This window comes from Cibotium barometz, chromosome 14 (genome assembly GCF_041138505.1).
Source record: "Cibotium barometz isolate CiBa-2024 chromosome 14, ASM4113850v1, whole genome shotgun sequence".
NCBI lineage: Eukaryota > Viridiplantae > Streptophyta > Polypodiopsida > Cyatheales > Cibotiaceae > Cibotium > Cibotium barometz.
In genome coordinates, this window is record NC_141059.1 from 3674466 (window position 1) to 3693323 (window position 18858).

The following is an 18858-nucleotide window of genomic DNA, read 5'->3' on the forward strand; positions in this document are numbered from 1 at the left end:
GCATAGAGACTCGGTTTTTCCAAACTTCGAAACATTTTTTTCAAAAACATTTTTGTAATTTGATCTTCTTCAGAATAGAAAGTGGAAACCTGAATATTTACCGGTGTGGTGGTCTTCCATGCACTGGATCAGAGTCTCCAGACAGTGGCCATTACGAGCCATGAGAATATCATTTTCAGGCATAAATGAGAAATTCCGAATAACATTTGAGGCAGCCACTGCACATAATTGCCTCTCAGCACGGCCCTCTTCATCTAGATTGAAGAGCCCTTCCTCAACAAGCCAGTATTCAAATCCTTTCCTTGGACCTTCTTTGTCTGATGTGGCATCATCCGTACTCAGACCCTCGTGCATTGACCTATTACAAGGATAGAAAACACAATAAATAATTTAACATTCCATCATGATGCCAGTAGTAACTGTTTGTGCAGACCACAATGTTACAAACAAATCATCAGTCTGCAATGATGTAAGAAATACACAGCAAAATAACAATCTAGGGTCTTTAAAGAGAAAACAAGAGAATAATTGGGATAATCCAGACCACTAACCTTCTAAAAAAGTAGTGACAGAGCAGGGGAGCAGCTCAAAGGGGTGATTTTGAGCTGCATAGGATTCCCATAGAAGAAAATGTTGACTGAGGGGACAACAAGCTGCCACCTAGAAGAATGTCTAGAATGTAGGCATAACACCACTCGAGCATGACTTATGGCCGTATGGTGTATACCTAGATGAATCCAAGAACATGCCAAAATTCACCTTTTAGGAACGTGCATGTTATATACTCATGGTAGTCAACCCACAAGACTATATGACTATCAACTCCATTATGCATAGTATGGACTAGATACTACGACATCCCCACTAACGTCATCAGTGCCCAATAGTGGGTGTAGAACTCTGTATCAACATATGCTCTCACACACGCACTCCACACACACACACACACACACACATAAGAGCATATATTCACACAAAGCCCTTCGTACTGAGTTTTTGTCAAACCTCCGGAGATGCAAGGCATGGCGGTATGGTGCATCAAAGATTAAAACAAAGTGCTCTTTATGAGCATCAAGTCTCTGAACTCCTCTACTTAACCAAGCCCAGCTGAGTGCATGAAACTACTGTTTGCAATGTGTATGGTTAATTGGATATACATGCATGCCCCAAAAAAAAAAAGGGTGAAGTAAATTGCTTTAATTACTGCTTTATTGACTGGCTTGGCAAGTAATGAAGGATTTTACTGGACTTCATTCAGGTAAAGAACCCAAAAGCATCAGTCCTATCAGCTCCTGCGAAGATGCTAAGCTTGCCTACCCTCTCACACATGCTGATCAAAGAACTCTGATGTTTCTGTCTGGAGCTCTTGTACCTATGGCATGATATGGACAGGGCCACAATGCTGTAAAAATTGTATGAACTGCATCTGCAGGGGCTTAGACAGACAGCTCAAATCAGGCACTAATCCCCTCGCCTGCCTCCTGTCTAGCCCATCAGTCCACGGTCATACACACAGAGTGCTTTGGAGAAGATTGTCTCAGAAAGGAAACCAGCTACATGTAACTCTCTTGCTTCGTTAAGAACTCTTGGTCATAAGTTAGAATGGAATACCCTTAAAGTTCCACCCAACGTATATTTATACCCATGCGCCCATGTATTAACCTTCTAGCCCACTCTTTTTTTTTCCGAGAAAAGATCCTTTCATTAGTTATATAAAAACGCCCGTAGGGCTACAAAAGATCCTCTCTGCTCATAAGAAAACAGAGCAGAGAACAAAGCAAGGCAGCCAGGGAGACTCTCCCTAGGTGCTGAAAAGTACAAGTATCAGCACAAAGAACTGAGAGGCTATATCATACAATAGGAGGGGGGAAAAGCCAAACAGGTGGCCTGTAGTGCCAACGGGGGGACCCCGCGTGTAGGGTATAGAAGGGGCCGCTGCGCCAAGTGGTGTGAAAGGCCTGGGGCCGCAAGATCGCCTCATCCGAGTCGCCCCAGATGCGGTCATACTGTCCTCGCAGGGTGTGGATCAACTCCTGCCAAATCCCCCGAACAGTCTCTGCTGGTGGCTCCAGTCTCCCCTCAAAGGCCCTGAAACACCGGGCCCTCCAGGTGAAACAGATGGTGAGGCTGCTCAGGAGCTCCCTTCGTAGATCCCTCTCCTGTGTCCAGCCGGCGGACGAGAAATCCGGTGAAGGAACAAGGCGAGGCTGGCCCCTAATGAATCTGATGGCCTGGCTGTCCTGCTCCGTCTCATAGCCCATAGCAGGCCCTGACGAAGTCGACCAAGCAACGGCACCCCACGTATACATACCCTCTGGAGAGAGGGGGGCCAGAATGTGCAGCATCCGCAGCCAAATTTGCTGCGCTTGAGGGCAGTCCCATAGGCAATGTCTCTGTGTCGCCATAGGGTGGCCGCATCGGACGCAGGCTGCCGGAAGACCGTTGTAGACAAGCCAGGTGCCAACTGCAGAGCCCCTGTGGGCGACCAGCCCCACTGGAAAGTCGAGATCCTGCGTGCCTGTCGACTAGCCCAAAGCCTCGTCCAGAAATCCTCTAGGAACCCTTGTGAGAGTCCTTGTTAGCCGCCAGTGCCCAGATGCAGCTGGAGAGACCATCCTCCTCGCCGTCAAAATATGTCGCCCCAACCGAACAGTATACTGAAAAAAGGTGATCTCTGTGGCCTCAAGGGATGCATAAGGATCATGCCACTCATACTCGCCAGGGTCCCACTGGAGCCGGGCCAAGGGGCACGCTGCATATGCCCATATGCGCCAATCAGAGTCCACATCTGCAGGGTCTGGGTCAATATGCCACTTCCGAGAAGCGGCGGCCACTACCCGTATCCTCTGAAAGATGCACTCTGCAACCAAAGGCGACTCCACCTCCACTCTCTGAAGTCTGCCCTCATCCTGGATCTCATAGTAGAGGCATCTGCCATCCTCAGTGCAAGCTCTGACAGCAATAAGGATCTCCAACTGTGTAAAGGCTCCCATCCACCGTGGGGCCACGGGCTCGAGAGGCGTGAACCACTCCTCTGTGAGTGCCTCCTTAATGTCATCCCTCATAATCAACCCCCCTCTGAAGTGACTCAGCCTCTCCACCTGGATCTCCTCTGGGAGACTGCAGAAGGCTTGCTAGTCTCCAAAACTACGTGCTGGGCCTGCCGCCAATGGTCCCCAGGCTAGACGAGGCCGAGAACCCAGCATATGACCCTGCGCTGGGCTCCAGATGAGCGGCTGTCTGGCCCGCTGCTCATCACAAGAAGGAGGTCTCTGAGAGAGCCCTGGTCTCAGCAACTCCCAAGCTCTCAGGATGCTCAAGGCAAATCTGTCCTCCCATCCTCTGCTGAGGCCTGTCCTCCTCATCTCTATGAAGATCCATCGTATCTCTGGTGCCCAAGTGCCCCCTGTTGGGGGAGCCTGAGTCTGCAGCCGCTGCAAAAGAAGCTCTTTCCAAGGCTTAGCGCCTAGAAGCAGCCCCCGAACAATAGGCTTCCCCAATAAGGCTCTACTCTGATCAACTGGATCTATAATGCCCAAGCCTCCCTGGGCCATCGGAAGTGTAATAACTGCCCAAGCAACCTTTGCCCGGGCTGGCTGGCCATCCCGCCCAGACCAAAGAAAGTTCCTGATCAGCCTCTGTACCTGGCTGATACAAGAGCTCGAGAAGATCCAGCAAGACGTAATGTACCACATGGTTGCTAAAAGCACCTGATTTGCCACCACCACCCTCCCAGCCAAGGATAGCCGAGCTGTACTCCAATACAAAAGCTTCTTTCAAATGCTCAGAAGAAGCGGGGCAATCTGCTGCTCAAGTGACAAATCTAGTCCAATTTGGCATCCCAAATATCGCACTGCTGTGCCAGGAGGAATCCATCTAAAACCCGGGTCTGGGCTCCATGCCGGAGTGGGAGCGCTACTGATCCAAAAGGCCACTGTCTTGCGCCAATTGATCAATGCTCCTGAAGCTGCACTAAAAACCTGGAGCGATTGCTCTGCCCGCTGAAGCCTTCTAGCCCACTCTCCTCCGCCAATCACCCACTTGGTCCCCCATGCCACACTCCACTGAAACCCTAGCTTTGTGGCAGCACTTCCCGGACACCGCCTCTCGCCCCCGACATTATCGGCATGCACTGGCTGGTGATGAGCAGTAAAGTGCAAGGTATGCCACTTGTTTAGTTGCTGTCCTTTGGACTACTCGTCCTCAAGCTACACTCGCCTCTCAGTCTTGACCCTCAAGGAGCCTATACAAACCTCCATCAATCGGAGAGCCTTTCACTCTACCACTCTGCGTTACTATGGATAATGCTTTGTTGTGGATTTCTGAGAAACCCCCACCCCCACTGCACACCCACACCCACACCCACACAAACCAAAAAGCAGCATCCTTGTGCTTTTTTGTTCTACCTTGGACATTGCAGGCCATTTAATGTGCCTTGCAAATATGTGCTTTTTATTTTTTAAGATTAAACCCAATGGTAGTCAAGCACCAATATGCAACGTCCAAGCACCAAGGCACTAATTTACTCTATTTCTACGGAGTTGGTACTACATGGTGTGTCCTTGCCAAGTGATGTTTCATATACAAGAGTGGACAGGAGGGTTTCTTTTTCTTTTTTTTGAGGGAGGAGAGGAGGGGAGGGGGGGTTGCCCTAATTCTGGTCCCTGGAGTAGTTTACAGTTTGACTTTCTTATGGAAGTTATTGCTTAGTTACGCAAATTATTGCTTGTAATTGTTAATGTGAATATGAAAATCCTGAAGTGCATATAAATCCAGAGGGAAAGATAAATGATTCCCACAAGAATGGAAACACAGCTGACAAGTAAGATTGAAACCATTTACACCAAATATGAAAGCAAAGCTGAGGGGTACAATCACTGCCTTACCTCAGGCGTACAAGTGGATCATTTGGACTCGCAGTTTCATACTCAGAGCCAAATCCAGAGAAGACACAATTCACTCCAGATAGACGAGACTTGAAAAGCTTTCCAGATTCCCTTGGATTTGAAATATTGCGCCAATCATCAACCTTCACTGGACAAAAGCCATGGCAGTAAGTCAACTCTAGAAAAATATACATAGTTTACTTCTAAACGATTCCAGCTCTTCAAGGACTTCTGAAGTGACTAATTTTGTCCAGCCTATTTGATTTTTGGTTTTTTGTTCGTTGAGAAAAAGTAAGGAAGGGGGGTGGGTTTGGATGGTGGGTCCAGCCTATTTCAGGTCCCTATGTGGTGTCTGCCTAACTCTCTCTCACCTGCTTTTTCTTGCATTCCTTTCATCTTTTATTGCTAATTACACGAGGAGTGGGCCCTGACGCTCTAGAGAGAATCTACTCTTGTACCACCCAAAGGGTGCACACACACACACACACACACACACACACACACACACACACACACATATATATATATACCTAGATGAATCCAAGAACATGCCCAAATTCACCTTTGAAGAGAATCTACTCTTGTACCACCCAAAGGGTGTACACTCTAAAGGGGACCACTGTGCAAGGGAAGAATTAGGAACAGCAAGGCTAAAAGCCTCTAGCAAGAGGCAAGAAGATCCATCATGCAAAATTTTAAGAAAGGATTACCATCTATCTTATCCCCAAGTGCTCTTGAACAAGCTAGGGTGGATGAAAGACAGCCATTGTGCGAGAGTGTGCAGAAAGAAAGAAAGAAAGATATATTAAGCGTCTACTAAAGACCCAATGAAAACATAAACATAGCTCTCACTGGTGTGATACAAAACTGTCCATGGAAACTCATCATGGAATACTAAGAACATAGAAACATGAGAACAACATCAGCTCCAAGTAGATGGTATACCACTCTCCAAAATATCAAGCATGGGGCTAATGAGTATGGCCGAGAGGTCTCCCTCAGAGTAGATGAGAGAGAGAGAGAGAGAGAGAAATGAAATGAAAATGAAATGTTATATTAACGTCTTCAAAAGGCCATAATGACCTATGAGACCAAAAGTTACATCATGGTGGATCTGATACAATGTCTGGATAAAAAAAAAACCCAGAAAATGAAAAATAAAGATGATACTACAGGCACCTAGAAAATGAAACTGGAAATGGAAGGTAAACAGAAACCCTTATAGGGTGTGAATATAGTGAGGGGGGGGGTACGCTATGGAGGTGAGTGGAATATAGTGAGGGGATACAATATCATGTGGGACGGAGGGGTACAATATCATGTGGGACGGAGAGAGAGAGAGAGAGAGATGAAATGATATATTAACGTCCTCAAAAGGCCAAAATGACCTATGAGACCAAAAAGGTTAGAAAGAGATGATAAGGCTCTGAATGTTGCATGACTCAATGATGCATTTGATTGATTGATATGTTCACCAAATACAATACTTTTACAGGCATATGCCTTACCTTTTGACTCTCACACACACACACACACATATATATATATGTATATATACATACATACATATATACATACATACATACATACATACACACATATATATATATATATATGTATATATACATACATACATACATACATATGTATGTATGTATGTATATACCTAGATGAATCCAAAATTCACCTTTAAAGAGAATCTACTCTTGTACCACCCAAAGGGTGTACACTCTAAAGGGGACCACTGTGCAAGGGAAGAATTGGGAACAGCAAGGCTATAAGCCTCTAGCAAGAGGCAAGAAGATCCATCATGTAAAATTTTAAGAAAGGATTACTATCTATCTTATCCCCAAGTGCTCTTGAACAAGCTAGGGTGGATGAAAAACAGCCATTGTGCAACAGAAAGAAAGAAGAAACGATATATTAAGTGTCTACTAAAGACCCAATGGGCCTCTGAGACCAAAGTGATACAATAATGTCCATGGCATATCTTATCATGGAATGGAAAATAAAACAGAAAGAAAACATAAACATAGCATAGCTCTCACTGGTGTGATACAAAACTGTCCATGGAAACTCATCATGGAATACTAAGAACGTAGAAACGTGAGAGCAACATTGGCTCCAAGTAGATGGTATACCACTCTCCAAAATATCAAGCATGGGGCTAATGAGTATGGCCGAGAGGTCTCCCTTAGAGTAGATGAGAGAGAGAGAAATGAAATGAAATGTAATGTTATATTAACGTCTTCAAAAGGCCATAATGACCTATGAGACCAAAAAGTTACATCATGGTGGATCTGATACAATGTCTGGATAAAAAAACCAAAAAATGAAAAATAAAGGTGATACTACTCGCACCTAGAAAATGAAACTGGAACTGGAAGGTAAATAGAAACCCTTATAGGGTGTGAATATAGTGAGGGGGGGGGGGGGGGGGGGGGGGGTTACGCTATGGAGGTGAGTGGAGTGCAGTGAGGGGATACAATATCATGTGGGACGGGGGGTGCACTATGGAGGTGCCTCCATCTCATAATATGTGCCGCATCGGACGCTGGCAGATCTCCTCAATATCCTCTGTGGTCAGCACCCTGACTGGGTGTCCCGCATGTCTCGCAAGAATAATCCGAATCCGCCGCTGCAACCTCCGTCTATGCTGGGATGCCCTCCTCCGTAGTCGTGGGCGTCTGGACCACCCAAGCTCAATCGCACGATCAATCAGTGTACCGCTGGTGTGGGCGGTATCCATGTCCTGCTGTTGCTGTGGTCCATCTGGCGCAGTGATGGCTGGACTAAAGAAGTCTGTAATGTGCCTCTGAGTCTGGCTCTCTGTGCGCCTAAGCAGGCTCTCTCTATATCTCCGCAGCTCAAGCAAGAACAATCCCAAACACCTCTGGTCCTGGTACCCCATGACTCTGGAAAGTGGTCCAAAACCCTCTCTGAATAAACAGTGGAAACGACCACGTATCTCATAGTATGCAGTACAATGGCATATATAATGCAGCTCTGTCTCTGGCTCCCCATGGCATACTCCGCATATCCTAGCCTCAGCTGGTATACCTCTATATCGGCCAATCTCAATCTCAAGCTGGTGTGAGGATGTGCGAATCTGACCAATAGCACATCGTACTGCATGAGACAAGTGTACATCCATGTAACTGGGTCTGATCACAAAACCATCTGCTGTGAGCTGAAGAAAATGCTCTCTGTAGAAAGCCATCTTCGTGCCCAGCTCCTCAGTCGGCTGTATCCATGTCCTCCTAATGTCCAGCTGAACTAAATCCTGACGGATGAGTGTGGTAATCTCTGTCCGTGTGAGGGTGAGAGAGGGTGCATCAAGAGAATACTGGAAGGGAGGCAATCTGTCCATGCTAAAACCATGTGCCTGGAACCAAGATGTCATGATCTATCCATACCAACAAGCCGTGTCTCCCTGTAAAGCTAACTGTCGGGAGGACTCAAGGGCGAGGCGTGCATATCTGTCTCGGGGGAGATCCCACAAGCCATGTATGTAGGAGACTGATCTCGTAAGAGCCTCAATCACCAGAGGGGCAGCCGCCAGCTCTGCTCGAATAATCTCATGAAAGAAAGAAAGAAAGAAAGAAAGAAAGCTGTATTAACGTCTACTAGAGGCCGAACTCGACCTATGAGACAAATCAATGTACAACTGTCAATGACTTCTGGATGTCCAGAAGAAAAAAAAAGGACAAAATGAACATGAAATAAACTATGAAAGTACTGAGCTAGTGGGGGGTGTGATGGATGGAGCACTACTGCTAGAAGCTCAGTATGCAACTTATATGCGCAGGGTATACAAGAATGCAATGCAGATCTGTCTAGCTCCAACTAGTACCATAATGGGGGTGTAATATGTGATACATAGGCGATGGCCAGGCAAAAATACCTCGGAGCATGATCTCCGGGTGTGAGTGTAAGTGAGCTAGCCGCTCCCGGATATGGTGCTGATGTCGAGCCCGTATCTCTGTGATCTCCCTCTGATGTAGTCTGGGAGTCTGGTAGCCTGGTGCTCTCGGTCTCCGTCTAGCTCGGAGGTCCACAACGAGCTGAAGTGTAACCCCCTCTTGTGTCAGGATAGGCACTGGGATAGATCTCTGGAAGAAATGAGAGAGAGAGAAAAAGAAAGAAAGATATATTAACGTCTGCAAAAGGCCAAAATTGGCCTATGAGACAAACAAGTAGTACAATGATGTTCCTCCAGTCATCAAGAGAAAAATGTGGAGTGAGAATAAAATGTACAAGTATGACAACACGACCATAGGGGACTCCATGGTGGTGTACAAACGAGAGGGTGTGGATGGAGTACTAGGGCTACTAATGCATCTCTATATGTTGAAGGGGTGATACAAGTATGATATGTTATCTACTCCTAACTCCATCCAATCCCATAGTCTGGGTACAATATGTCATACATCCGATCTGAGGATGCCGTAAATGTTTGGAACATGCGTCCTCGATCAGAGCGAAAATGTGCCAGTTGCTCCTCGACCTCCTGCTGGTGTCGAGACCGGATGGCCGCGATCTCTCTGTGGTGTAGCCGTGGTGTCTGGTAGCCGGCTAGTCTGGGTCGTCGCCTAGCTCGAATCTCCTCTGCTCGCTGAGATGTCACTCCCAATGTATGTGGCTGGGCTACTGGTGCCAACCTCTGGAAGAAGTCAGTCAACTAAGATTGTCTTCCTCCGCTATGATGTGCGGGTGTCTGAAGTAAGATCTCCCTGTGTCTCTGTAGTGCTAGTAGTAGTCTGCCTAGCTCAATGATTGTCGAAATAATAGAGGCAAGAACTGAATTGAAATGACAACAAAATTGAATGACAAGAGTTACCTTGAGATGAGTGTAGACAAGACACAAGATTGATACTTTCATTGATGTGACGCCTACAATATATAGGTGAGAAGTACAAGATTGAGTAGATTGACTTATGGGATAAATGTAGAGGTGCCACATGGCACTAGACTCAAGACACAAAGACTTAAGTGAAACTAGACTAGAAATAGTACACCTAGTGTGCACTTATTTCCAACACCCTCCTTAAGTGGACACTAGGAGGAAGACAAAAAAGACAAGACTAGAAGATAGACATAAAGACTGATAGACTGAGAGACAAGACATGAGAGACAAAAAAAATCCTGAGACACCCCTCCTCAAGTGATATCCTCATATGGGTCCACAAGGGTAGGGACAAGAGTGGATCATAGACAGACAGACAGAGAGAGAGACAATCAGCCAGTAGAGTGGTCCCACAGAGAGAGAGACTTTCAGATAGACATGAGAGAGACTGACAGATAGAAGATAAATGGGGACATAGACAGAAAATGCCAAGAGAATGTGGGTAGCTAATCCACAAAAGATAGGCATATAGACTGATAGACAGAGTGTCAAAGACATGTGACAGGATAGACACACAGGATAGACACATAGACAAAGAGACTGACTGATTGTAGATAGACAGAGAGATGGACCTTGATTGATAATCCCTCCTCAAGGGCAATCCTCCTGCTAGAGTGGGTAATGCAGGGGTGCCTCTTGGATAGGGACAAAGATAAGTCCATGTAGACAAAAAGACATGATATTACCCCATGATCTACATCATTGGTGATCAATGGTGGTAGATAGCATGAAAGCATAGACAATTATGAGAGAGATGGGAAGGTCTTACCAGATTTGGCAGTGTCTAATCCCGTACATGAGAGACAGATAGATGAAGGGAAGGTCTTACCACTTGCTGAAATGCAAGGGCAGTGTCTAGTCCCGTACAAGATAGAAAAGTAAATGAAATTCAGAACTCTCTCTCTTTTTTTTTTTTCTTTCTTTCTTTTTTTTTTCTTTTTTTCTCTTCTTTTTTTTTTTAATAAAATAAGAAATAGAGAGTAGACTGAAAATAGAACACGACATACACTTGATTTCTGTTTCAAATTTGCTGCTGCAGGTCTGGCTGGTCCAGTGGACAGCTAACCCACATGTGAAGATGAAGAGGAAATGTGAAATAACAAAGGGGAGAATGCCTTTTGCACAGATGTTGCAAATCAGGTCCAAAATCAGCATTGGAGTTTACCTTCACAAAAGGAGGTGTCGAGCTGATGTTGAGAAGACCAGAGATCCAAAAATGACGAGTTGTTGCATGAGTTGAATGTCCAGGAGGTCCACGACTTGAGAAGACATGTTGATGAAGAAGAGAGTGCGGGGGTAGCAGCTGCATGTGCAATACTAGAGGACAGGCCGAACTGCATAGAACCCGCAGCATAGAACCTGTAGAGGGCTGGTGTGCGGGCCAAGAGAAGGCAAAAGGAGACTCGGTGCAGAGTTGTGCCTTGTAGAGGGGCGGCAGAGAGAGGCCGGTGCAGACAAAGTAGGTTGTTGACAGAGAGCAGGCCGCCCTGAGGTCGGCTTGAATTGCAGCGTAGAAGTGGTTGTTGAGGCTGAGTAGTAGGTGCGCATGGCTGTAGCTGAAGCGCAGAAGAAGATGAAGAGGGTGATGTTGCTGTCGTTGAAACAAGAGAGCACGCCATGGTAGCAGGTAGACGAACGCAGCTGAAATCAAATGAACGAGTGCCTCTAGAGAGATGACCTCGAGAGTCGCCCAGTTGAAGGAAAAGGCTCGCACCATAATGAAGAGCCTTATGCTGATGGCGATGGAGACCTCAATGTGCGGAATACGCAGCAGCAGAACAGCGTAATGTAGACTTAGGCTGGTTATTGGCGGGCAACGCACACAACAGTGCGACAGACAGTAAGAGGATGGCGCACAGACAGTGGGCAGATGGCGAAAGCTAAGGGGATTAAAAAAAAGGGGGAAACCCTAAAACCATGGCTCTGATACCATGTCGAAATAATAGAGGCAAGAACTGAATTGAAATGACAACAAAATTGAATGACAAGAGTTACCTTGAGATGAGTGTAGACAAGACACAAGATTGATACTTTCATTGATGTGACGCCTACAATATATAGGTGAGAAGTACAAGATTGAGTAGATTGACTTATGGGATAAATGTAGAGGTGCCACATGGCACTAGACTCAAGACACAAAGACTTAAGTGAAACTAGACTAGAAATAGTACACCTAGTGTGCACTTATTTCCAACAATGATGATAAGGCTCTGAATGTTGCATAACTCAATGATGCATTTGATTGATTGATATGTTCACCAAATACAATACTTTTACAAGCATATGACTTATCTTTTGACTCACTCATACACCCTGGAATAGTGAAACATGGCATATTCCATGATATCAATGCTTACTACACTCAAACACAAATATCTAGCCTTGGAGGCTGTTCACACACATGCACACTAGAGGTGGTTCACGCATACAAAGGGCTGTTTCTCACATATGAAGTTCCAATTCTCAACAAAACCCCCTTCAGAGCAAATGGGGAGTAGTGCTCAAGAAAGCCTCCAACAACAACAACAATGATGGCCTCCAGACTGCACACCACTGGTGCCAACACCTCGACCTCAGGTCAACACGGAATGATAAAGGAGCACCACCATAGCTGCAAGCTCCAAGAGCTCCCTATCAGCATACCCCCCATCCTTGTAATTTGGCAGGTGGAACAGTTTGCACTCATGCAAGAGGTGAGGGAAATGATAAGGGAATGGAACCTTTTATATGATAAAGGCTCTTTTACATAGATTGAAAAACTCTCACAAAAATAACACAAAAGAGATATATTACATCTCATTTTGGGGGACAACCCAGGAAGAGAACCCTTGACCCACACATATATGTTTAGAAAGCCCAGTCATAGTCTTTCTCATCAAGAGAGAAACCATGTACCTCTGCGGTGGCTGCCATCTCCAGCTCACCAAAGAACTCTTTATATGATCCTCACTAATTTGACTCCAAGAAGGAATCCCATCAAAGCCTGGAACTGGAGAGTGTTCTTCTTCTTCATTTTCTTCAGCTGCCAAGTGTGCATGATGCTTCTCCTATTCCTATTCCATCTTCTTGAAGCATTGAGCTTCCTTGTGCTCAAGTCATTTGCAGTAATGACACCTAGTCTTGCTTCCTTTCTTGTCTTTCCATTTGCTTAGCATAGCTCAGTCAAGATCAATGTTGTTACTCTCGTCCTTATCTTTTGTCTTTTTCGATGAGAATTGTCACTATGTCTTCATAAAATGTATCTTTTGAAGGTTCTTAGCAGTTAGGGATAGGGTTTGGAGGTACTTCAAACAGAAACGTGAGAGACAGAGGAAGGAACACGACTACTCTCTTGTATTCAGTAGTGATAAAGTGAAGTACAATAGCCACATAATGAAGTGACCTAAAAGATGTGTTCACATGGTCCGGCCATAAAGTGTGCCAGGAGGACCAAATCACTTATAAACTATTATAAGTGAAACTAAGCTAAAATTGGGGAAAAAAACCTCCACTAACTGAAGTAAAAAGTGCCCCAGTAATCTACTGATGATCACTAGCACTCCTCTGGGTGCATACACAGCATAAAACCCAACAAACCCCCCCTGGAGTGATATGTGATCACTGTACATCATCCACCAAAAGGAAACAAATTCAAAAGCAGTGCGGAATGCTTCGAATTTTGGACGTGGTAATGCCTTGGTGAAGATGTCTGCCACATTTTGATCTGTAGGACAGTAGATCAGACTGATATCACCTGCCTGGAGTCTCTTCCGAACAAAATGATAGTGAATCTCAATGTGTTTCGTGCGAGCATGAAACATAGGATTCCTGGCCATAGCAATGGCACTCTGACTATCAGTATAGATAGGTGTAGGCTCCTCCACTGAAATATCCATATCAGTCATGAGACGACGCAGCCAGACACACTCAACGGTAGTAGTGTAGGCTGCTCTGTACTCTGCCTCACAAGACGAAGTGGCCACTGTGGTCTGTTTCTTGCTTAGCCAAGAAATACATGAAGAGCCAAGAAAGAAACAATTTCCACTAGTGGAATGTTTGGTATCAAAATCACCAGCCCAATCTGAATCGCTGTAAGCATATAACTGCATGTCACCCCCCTCAGGATAAAGCAATCCAAGAGACAAGGTACCCTGCAAATACCGAAATACACGCTTCACAGCTTGCCAATGTGACAATCGCGGGCTGTGCATAAATCTGCTCAACTGAGATACGACATACTGAATATCTGGCCGTGTAGTACACAAGTAAATAAGGCACCCAACAGCCTGAGCATATGTAGTGGCATCAAAAGAAATACTGTCATCTTGTAGTGACAGTTTCATCCCAGGCTCCATAGGAGTGCTAATAGGCTTGCAATCCTGAAATTTAAACTTCTCCAGAAGTTTAGCAAAATAGCGAGATTACAACAACCCAATGCCTCTGTTATCCTGCACAAACTGTATGCCCAAATAGTAGTGTACGAGCCCCAAATCAGACATGTCAAATGTCTGTTGCAGTATCTCTTTAAAAGCTCCAATTTTGTCATCATTTGATCCCATGAGCAAAAGATCATCTACATAAAGACTGATGACCAGCAGATCTTTCTCTTCTTTCTTTACATACAAAGTGGCTTCTGATGGACTGTTCATAAAGCCTTGAGTGAGTAGGAAAGCATCTATCTTTGCATACCAAGCTCGTGGAGCTTGTTTCAAACCATACAAGGCCTTTTTCAGCCTGCATACTTTCCCTTCATGACCATGTTCTGCAAAACCTATGGGCTGATATACATAAACTTCCTCCTCGAGGTCCCCATGTAGGAAAGCAGTCTTAATGTCCAACTGGTGAACAACCCAACCACGATGTGCAGCCAATGCAATGACACACCTAAGTGTCGACATACGGGATGTAGGAGCAAATATCTCCTCATAATCAATGCCCTTCTTCTGTGCATAGCCCTTTGCAACTAGACGGGCTTTGTACCTGTCAATGGATCCATCTGCATGTCTTTTCAACTTATAGACCCATTTAGTACCAATGGCTTTCTTGCCTTTGGGCAGATCAACCAAATCCCATGTTTGATTCCTTTTAATAGAATCAAGCTCATCCTGCATGGCTTTATTCCAATGCACATTGTCTCGTGCATCCACAAATGAATCAGGCTCATCATCATCCTGTAAACTGGCTGCCATAACCAGAGACAAATCCATGATGTGTGCATGCTCATTGGTCCGTGTCTCCCTACGAGTACGACCAGCAAGAGGACCCTCTAGATGGTTGTCCTGTAATGTCCTCAAATACCATCTAGGTATGTGTCTGACCTGTGGTGCCTGCTGCCCCACATTTGGCTCAACTTCTGGCTCAATTTGCTGCTGAATTTCTGCACCACCTTCATGATTGGCTGGCTGTCCTGTACCCTCATGGATTGGATCACCAACTGTGGAATGAAACTCCATAGGTAGTAGACCTTCAAACACATCATTTTCAGCCTGATTTGCATCATAACCAGCCATGGATATTTCTGATTTTTCATGAAAAATCACATCCTGACTAGTGAATATCTTCCTGGATAGTGGGTCATACAACCGGTAGCCCTTGCTCTCACGGCTATACCCAACAAAAATGCATTTTGTGGCTTTATCATCCAACTTCCTCCTCAACTCTTTGGGTATGTGTGCATATGCAAGACACCCAAAAGTACGAAAATGTGATACCGAAGGCTTGCGGCCATGCCAAGCCTCAAAAGGAGTAATGGAAACCAATGCCTTTGTGGGACATCGATTCAAAATATGACAAGCACACATGAGAGCTTCCACCCAAAAGATATGTGGTAGCTTCTTTGCCTTTAACATACATCTGGCCATCTCCATGAGTGACCGATTCTTCCTTTCTGCAACCCCATTCTGCTGTGGAGTATAAGGAGTAGTATACTGATGTTTGATACCTCTACTCTCAAGAAAGGAATTCAACATGTGTGACATATATTCCCCCCCTCGGTTAGAACGGAGAGTCTTAACCTTCAATCCTGACTCTGTTTCAGCAAGTGCTACAAAGGCCAAAAATGCATCATATACCTGTGATTTCTGTGTCAACGGTTAGACCCAGCATATACGAGAGAAGTCATCAATAAATGTAGCAAAATAGAAGCAACCTCCTAATGACTTCGTCTGCATGGGACCACAAAGATCACTGTGTATAAGCTGCAACTTTGCAGTTGCTCGTAGAGCCTGATCACGTGGGAAGGAAAACCGATGCATTTTTCCCAAAATACATCCTTCACATATGTGATCTGGAGGCTTCTCTATAAGAGGTAGGTCTGTGAACATGTTATGTCGCTGCATAAGCATAAGACTACCAAAATTTACATGCCCCATGCGAGCATGCCATAACTCCGCATCAACCATAGCTGGAGTAAGAGTGAATGCATTATAAGCAGACTGATCCACTGGCTGAAATGCATCCAACTGATAAAGTCCATGACATAATGTACCAGTAAGCATCAAGGTCAAAGCATTAGCTTTGTCTTTGACCATGCATTTGTCATTATCAAAGTGGACTTGCATACCACAGTGTGCTAAAGAGGAAATGGACAACAAATTCTTCTTTATCCCCGGTACATATAAGGCATCTGTAAGGCGAAGAATAGAGCCATCAATGGCTGTGAGCTGAATCTCCCCAATGCCACGAACTCGATATGAAGCATTATTGGCACACTGAACAGTTTTGCCAACAGGGGCAGGGCCTACATGACAAAACAAATCCCTGCGAGATGTGATATGCTTTGAAGCACCACTATCAAAATACCAAGTACATGCATGCTCTGTCATACTGAGTGCCTGTGAAGACCAAGAGGCATCATAGCTGCATGTGTAGAAACAGTAATCCCTGCCCTCAACAAAAGAAGCAGTCTCCGGAGGAGCTTTAGAGGCATCATTTACAGACATCCCAGATTCCTTTGCCTTCTCTTTGGCAATCCTCTTTCTACACTCTGTGATGTAGTGACCTGGCTTCTTACAGTAATGGCATTTGCCCTTCTTCTTGGGCTGTCCATCACCTTTCTTGGTTTCCTGAGATGAACCACCATCACCTGAATTCTGATTTGAACTCTTTGGCTGAGATTTGCCTTTCCCTTTTTGACCTGTAGTAAATGCTTGTTCAGCACTTGTGTTCATATTCATATTCTTCCTGATTTGCTCTTCTTGTAGCAAGAGAGCAACAAGTTCCTCATACTTAAGGGGTTCAACAGCATTCCTTATGTTGAGGTTCAAAGAGGTATGAAAAGCCAAGTAAGATCTTGGCAAAGAGTTCAAGATGGTGGACACAAGCTGTGTCTCAGGAATAATCTCATCCACATTGATGAGTTGCTCTCTCAAATCCTGCAGCTTGTTCAAGTGGCTAGACATATCATCTCCTTCATGCATTTTCTGACTTTCCAGCTCTCTTTTCAAAAACGAGATCCGAGCCTCATTACGAGCAGCATACATCTCCTCCAAAGTCACCCATGCATTCCGTGAAGAGCCAGCTGAACGAATATGAGGTATAATAGACCTCTGTACTGACAATGCAATGAGTGACAAGGCTTGTGCATCTCTGGCATCCCATGTCTTCTGAGCATTTGTTCTTTGAACAAGCAATGGCTGACCTGGTGCCTGTACCTGTTGTCCTCGTCCACGAGCACCCCCTTGGGGAGGAGTCTCTGGAGCCAATGGACCTGGACGTGGTTCATCACCACTAACAAAATCCCAAAGACCTTTTGCCACGAGCACATTTCTCAGCATAAAACTCCACAAGGAGTAGTTCATGCCGTCCAACTTGTCTTCCTTAGACAAATACGTGACTACATCACTCTGCTGTTGATTTGCCATTATGCCAATGCACAATGTTGTACCTGTGTATCAAAAAACCCAATAGCAACAACCCTGAAAGCAATTGTACTCCTCTGAATACAGCTAACCCAAATATGCTTGCACTCTCAATCCTCTGAATGTGCAAAACAATGCACCACTGACTGAGTAGAGCAGCAAAAATGGCTTACACAGTGCCAAAATGCCCAAAATTACTGCACCCAAAACCTTGCAAAAAACCTGTAGAGATTTCTTTGCAAGAAAATCTGCCTGTATCTGCCAGAAAATTTTCACAGAGAAAAATGCCCAAATTTCAAAACTTGTAAAGCTTACCACAACTATGATTTTTGCAGGTACAAGTTGACTGTAGGTAAACAACAGTTCGAAGCAGGCGCAGCAGGTTTTGGTCTGCTGTACGGAGCAGGTACAGTCGACTGTACGGCAACTGTACGGAACACGTACACGCAACAGATGCAGTACGGAAACTGCTGTCAACTGGTCAGCTGCAGGTGTGTGCAGCAGGTACTGAACTGTTGTACGGAGCAGGTTTTGTCGACTGTACGGTGGATGTATAGAGCTGCAGGTACACGTAACATGTACAGTACGGAAACAGGTACAGTACGGAAACAGGTACTGTATGCAGTCAACTAGTACTGTACGGAGCTGGGCCAGCAGCAGCAGGTACACGACAAGTGTAGGTCGCCTGTACGGAGAAGAGCGACTGTACCTGCAACTGACGGGTACAGTACAAAACAAGCGAAGACCTGTACTTTAAGCTTGGCGAACTTGACTGTACGAACAACTGACTGTACAGCTGAGTGCGGGGACCAGTACGGACAGAGTACGGAGCAGAGTACGGAACATGACAGGCGCCCGTACTGAATGTACGACTGAAGGCGGCTGTCTGTACGGACACTGATGGCGTGAAGCAGTACGGGCAGGGCAGTCCAACTTAGCTCTGATACCAAATGAAGGTTCTTAGCAGTTAGGGTTAGGGTTTGGAGATACTTCAAACAGAAACGTGAGAGACAGAGGAAGGAACACGACTACTCTCTTGTATATAGTAGTGATAAAGTGAAGTACAATAGCCACATAATGAAGTGACCTAAAAGATGTGTTCACATGGTCCGGCCATAAAGTGTGCCAAGTGGACCAAATCACTTATAAACTATTATAAGTGAAACTAAGCTAAAACTGGGGAAAAAACCTCCACTAACTGAAGTGAAAAGTGCCCCAGTAATCTACT

The 18858-nt window shown here is 45.2% G+C and overlaps 1 protein-coding gene and 1 pseudogene across 7 annotated transcripts in view; both read right to left on the reverse strand.

Annotated features, from left to right (window-relative positions):
• The window catches only part of LOC147631567 (armadillo repeat-containing protein LFR-like), a 151730-nt gene that overhangs the window by 21597 nt on the left and 111275 nt on the right, over positions 1 to 18858 (reverse strand). For 2 of the 7 annotated variants that reach the window (XM_086808086.1, XM_086808087.1), the window contains exons 4-5: positions 4887 to 5029; positions 102 to 358 (exon numbers count right to left, since the gene is read on the reverse strand). In XM_086808086.1, coding sequence (XP_086664212.1) covers positions 102 to 358; positions 4887 to 5029 — 400 coding nt within the window. Of the gene's footprint in view, positions 1 to 89; positions 359 to 4886; positions 5035 to 18858 lie in introns of all 7 variants that reach the window. The other 5 variants (XM_086808084.1, XM_086808085.1, XM_086808089.1 and 2 more) reach the window with 3 other exon arrangements.
• On the reverse strand, positions 391 to 3206 carry LOC147631568 (uncharacterized; annotated as a pseudogene).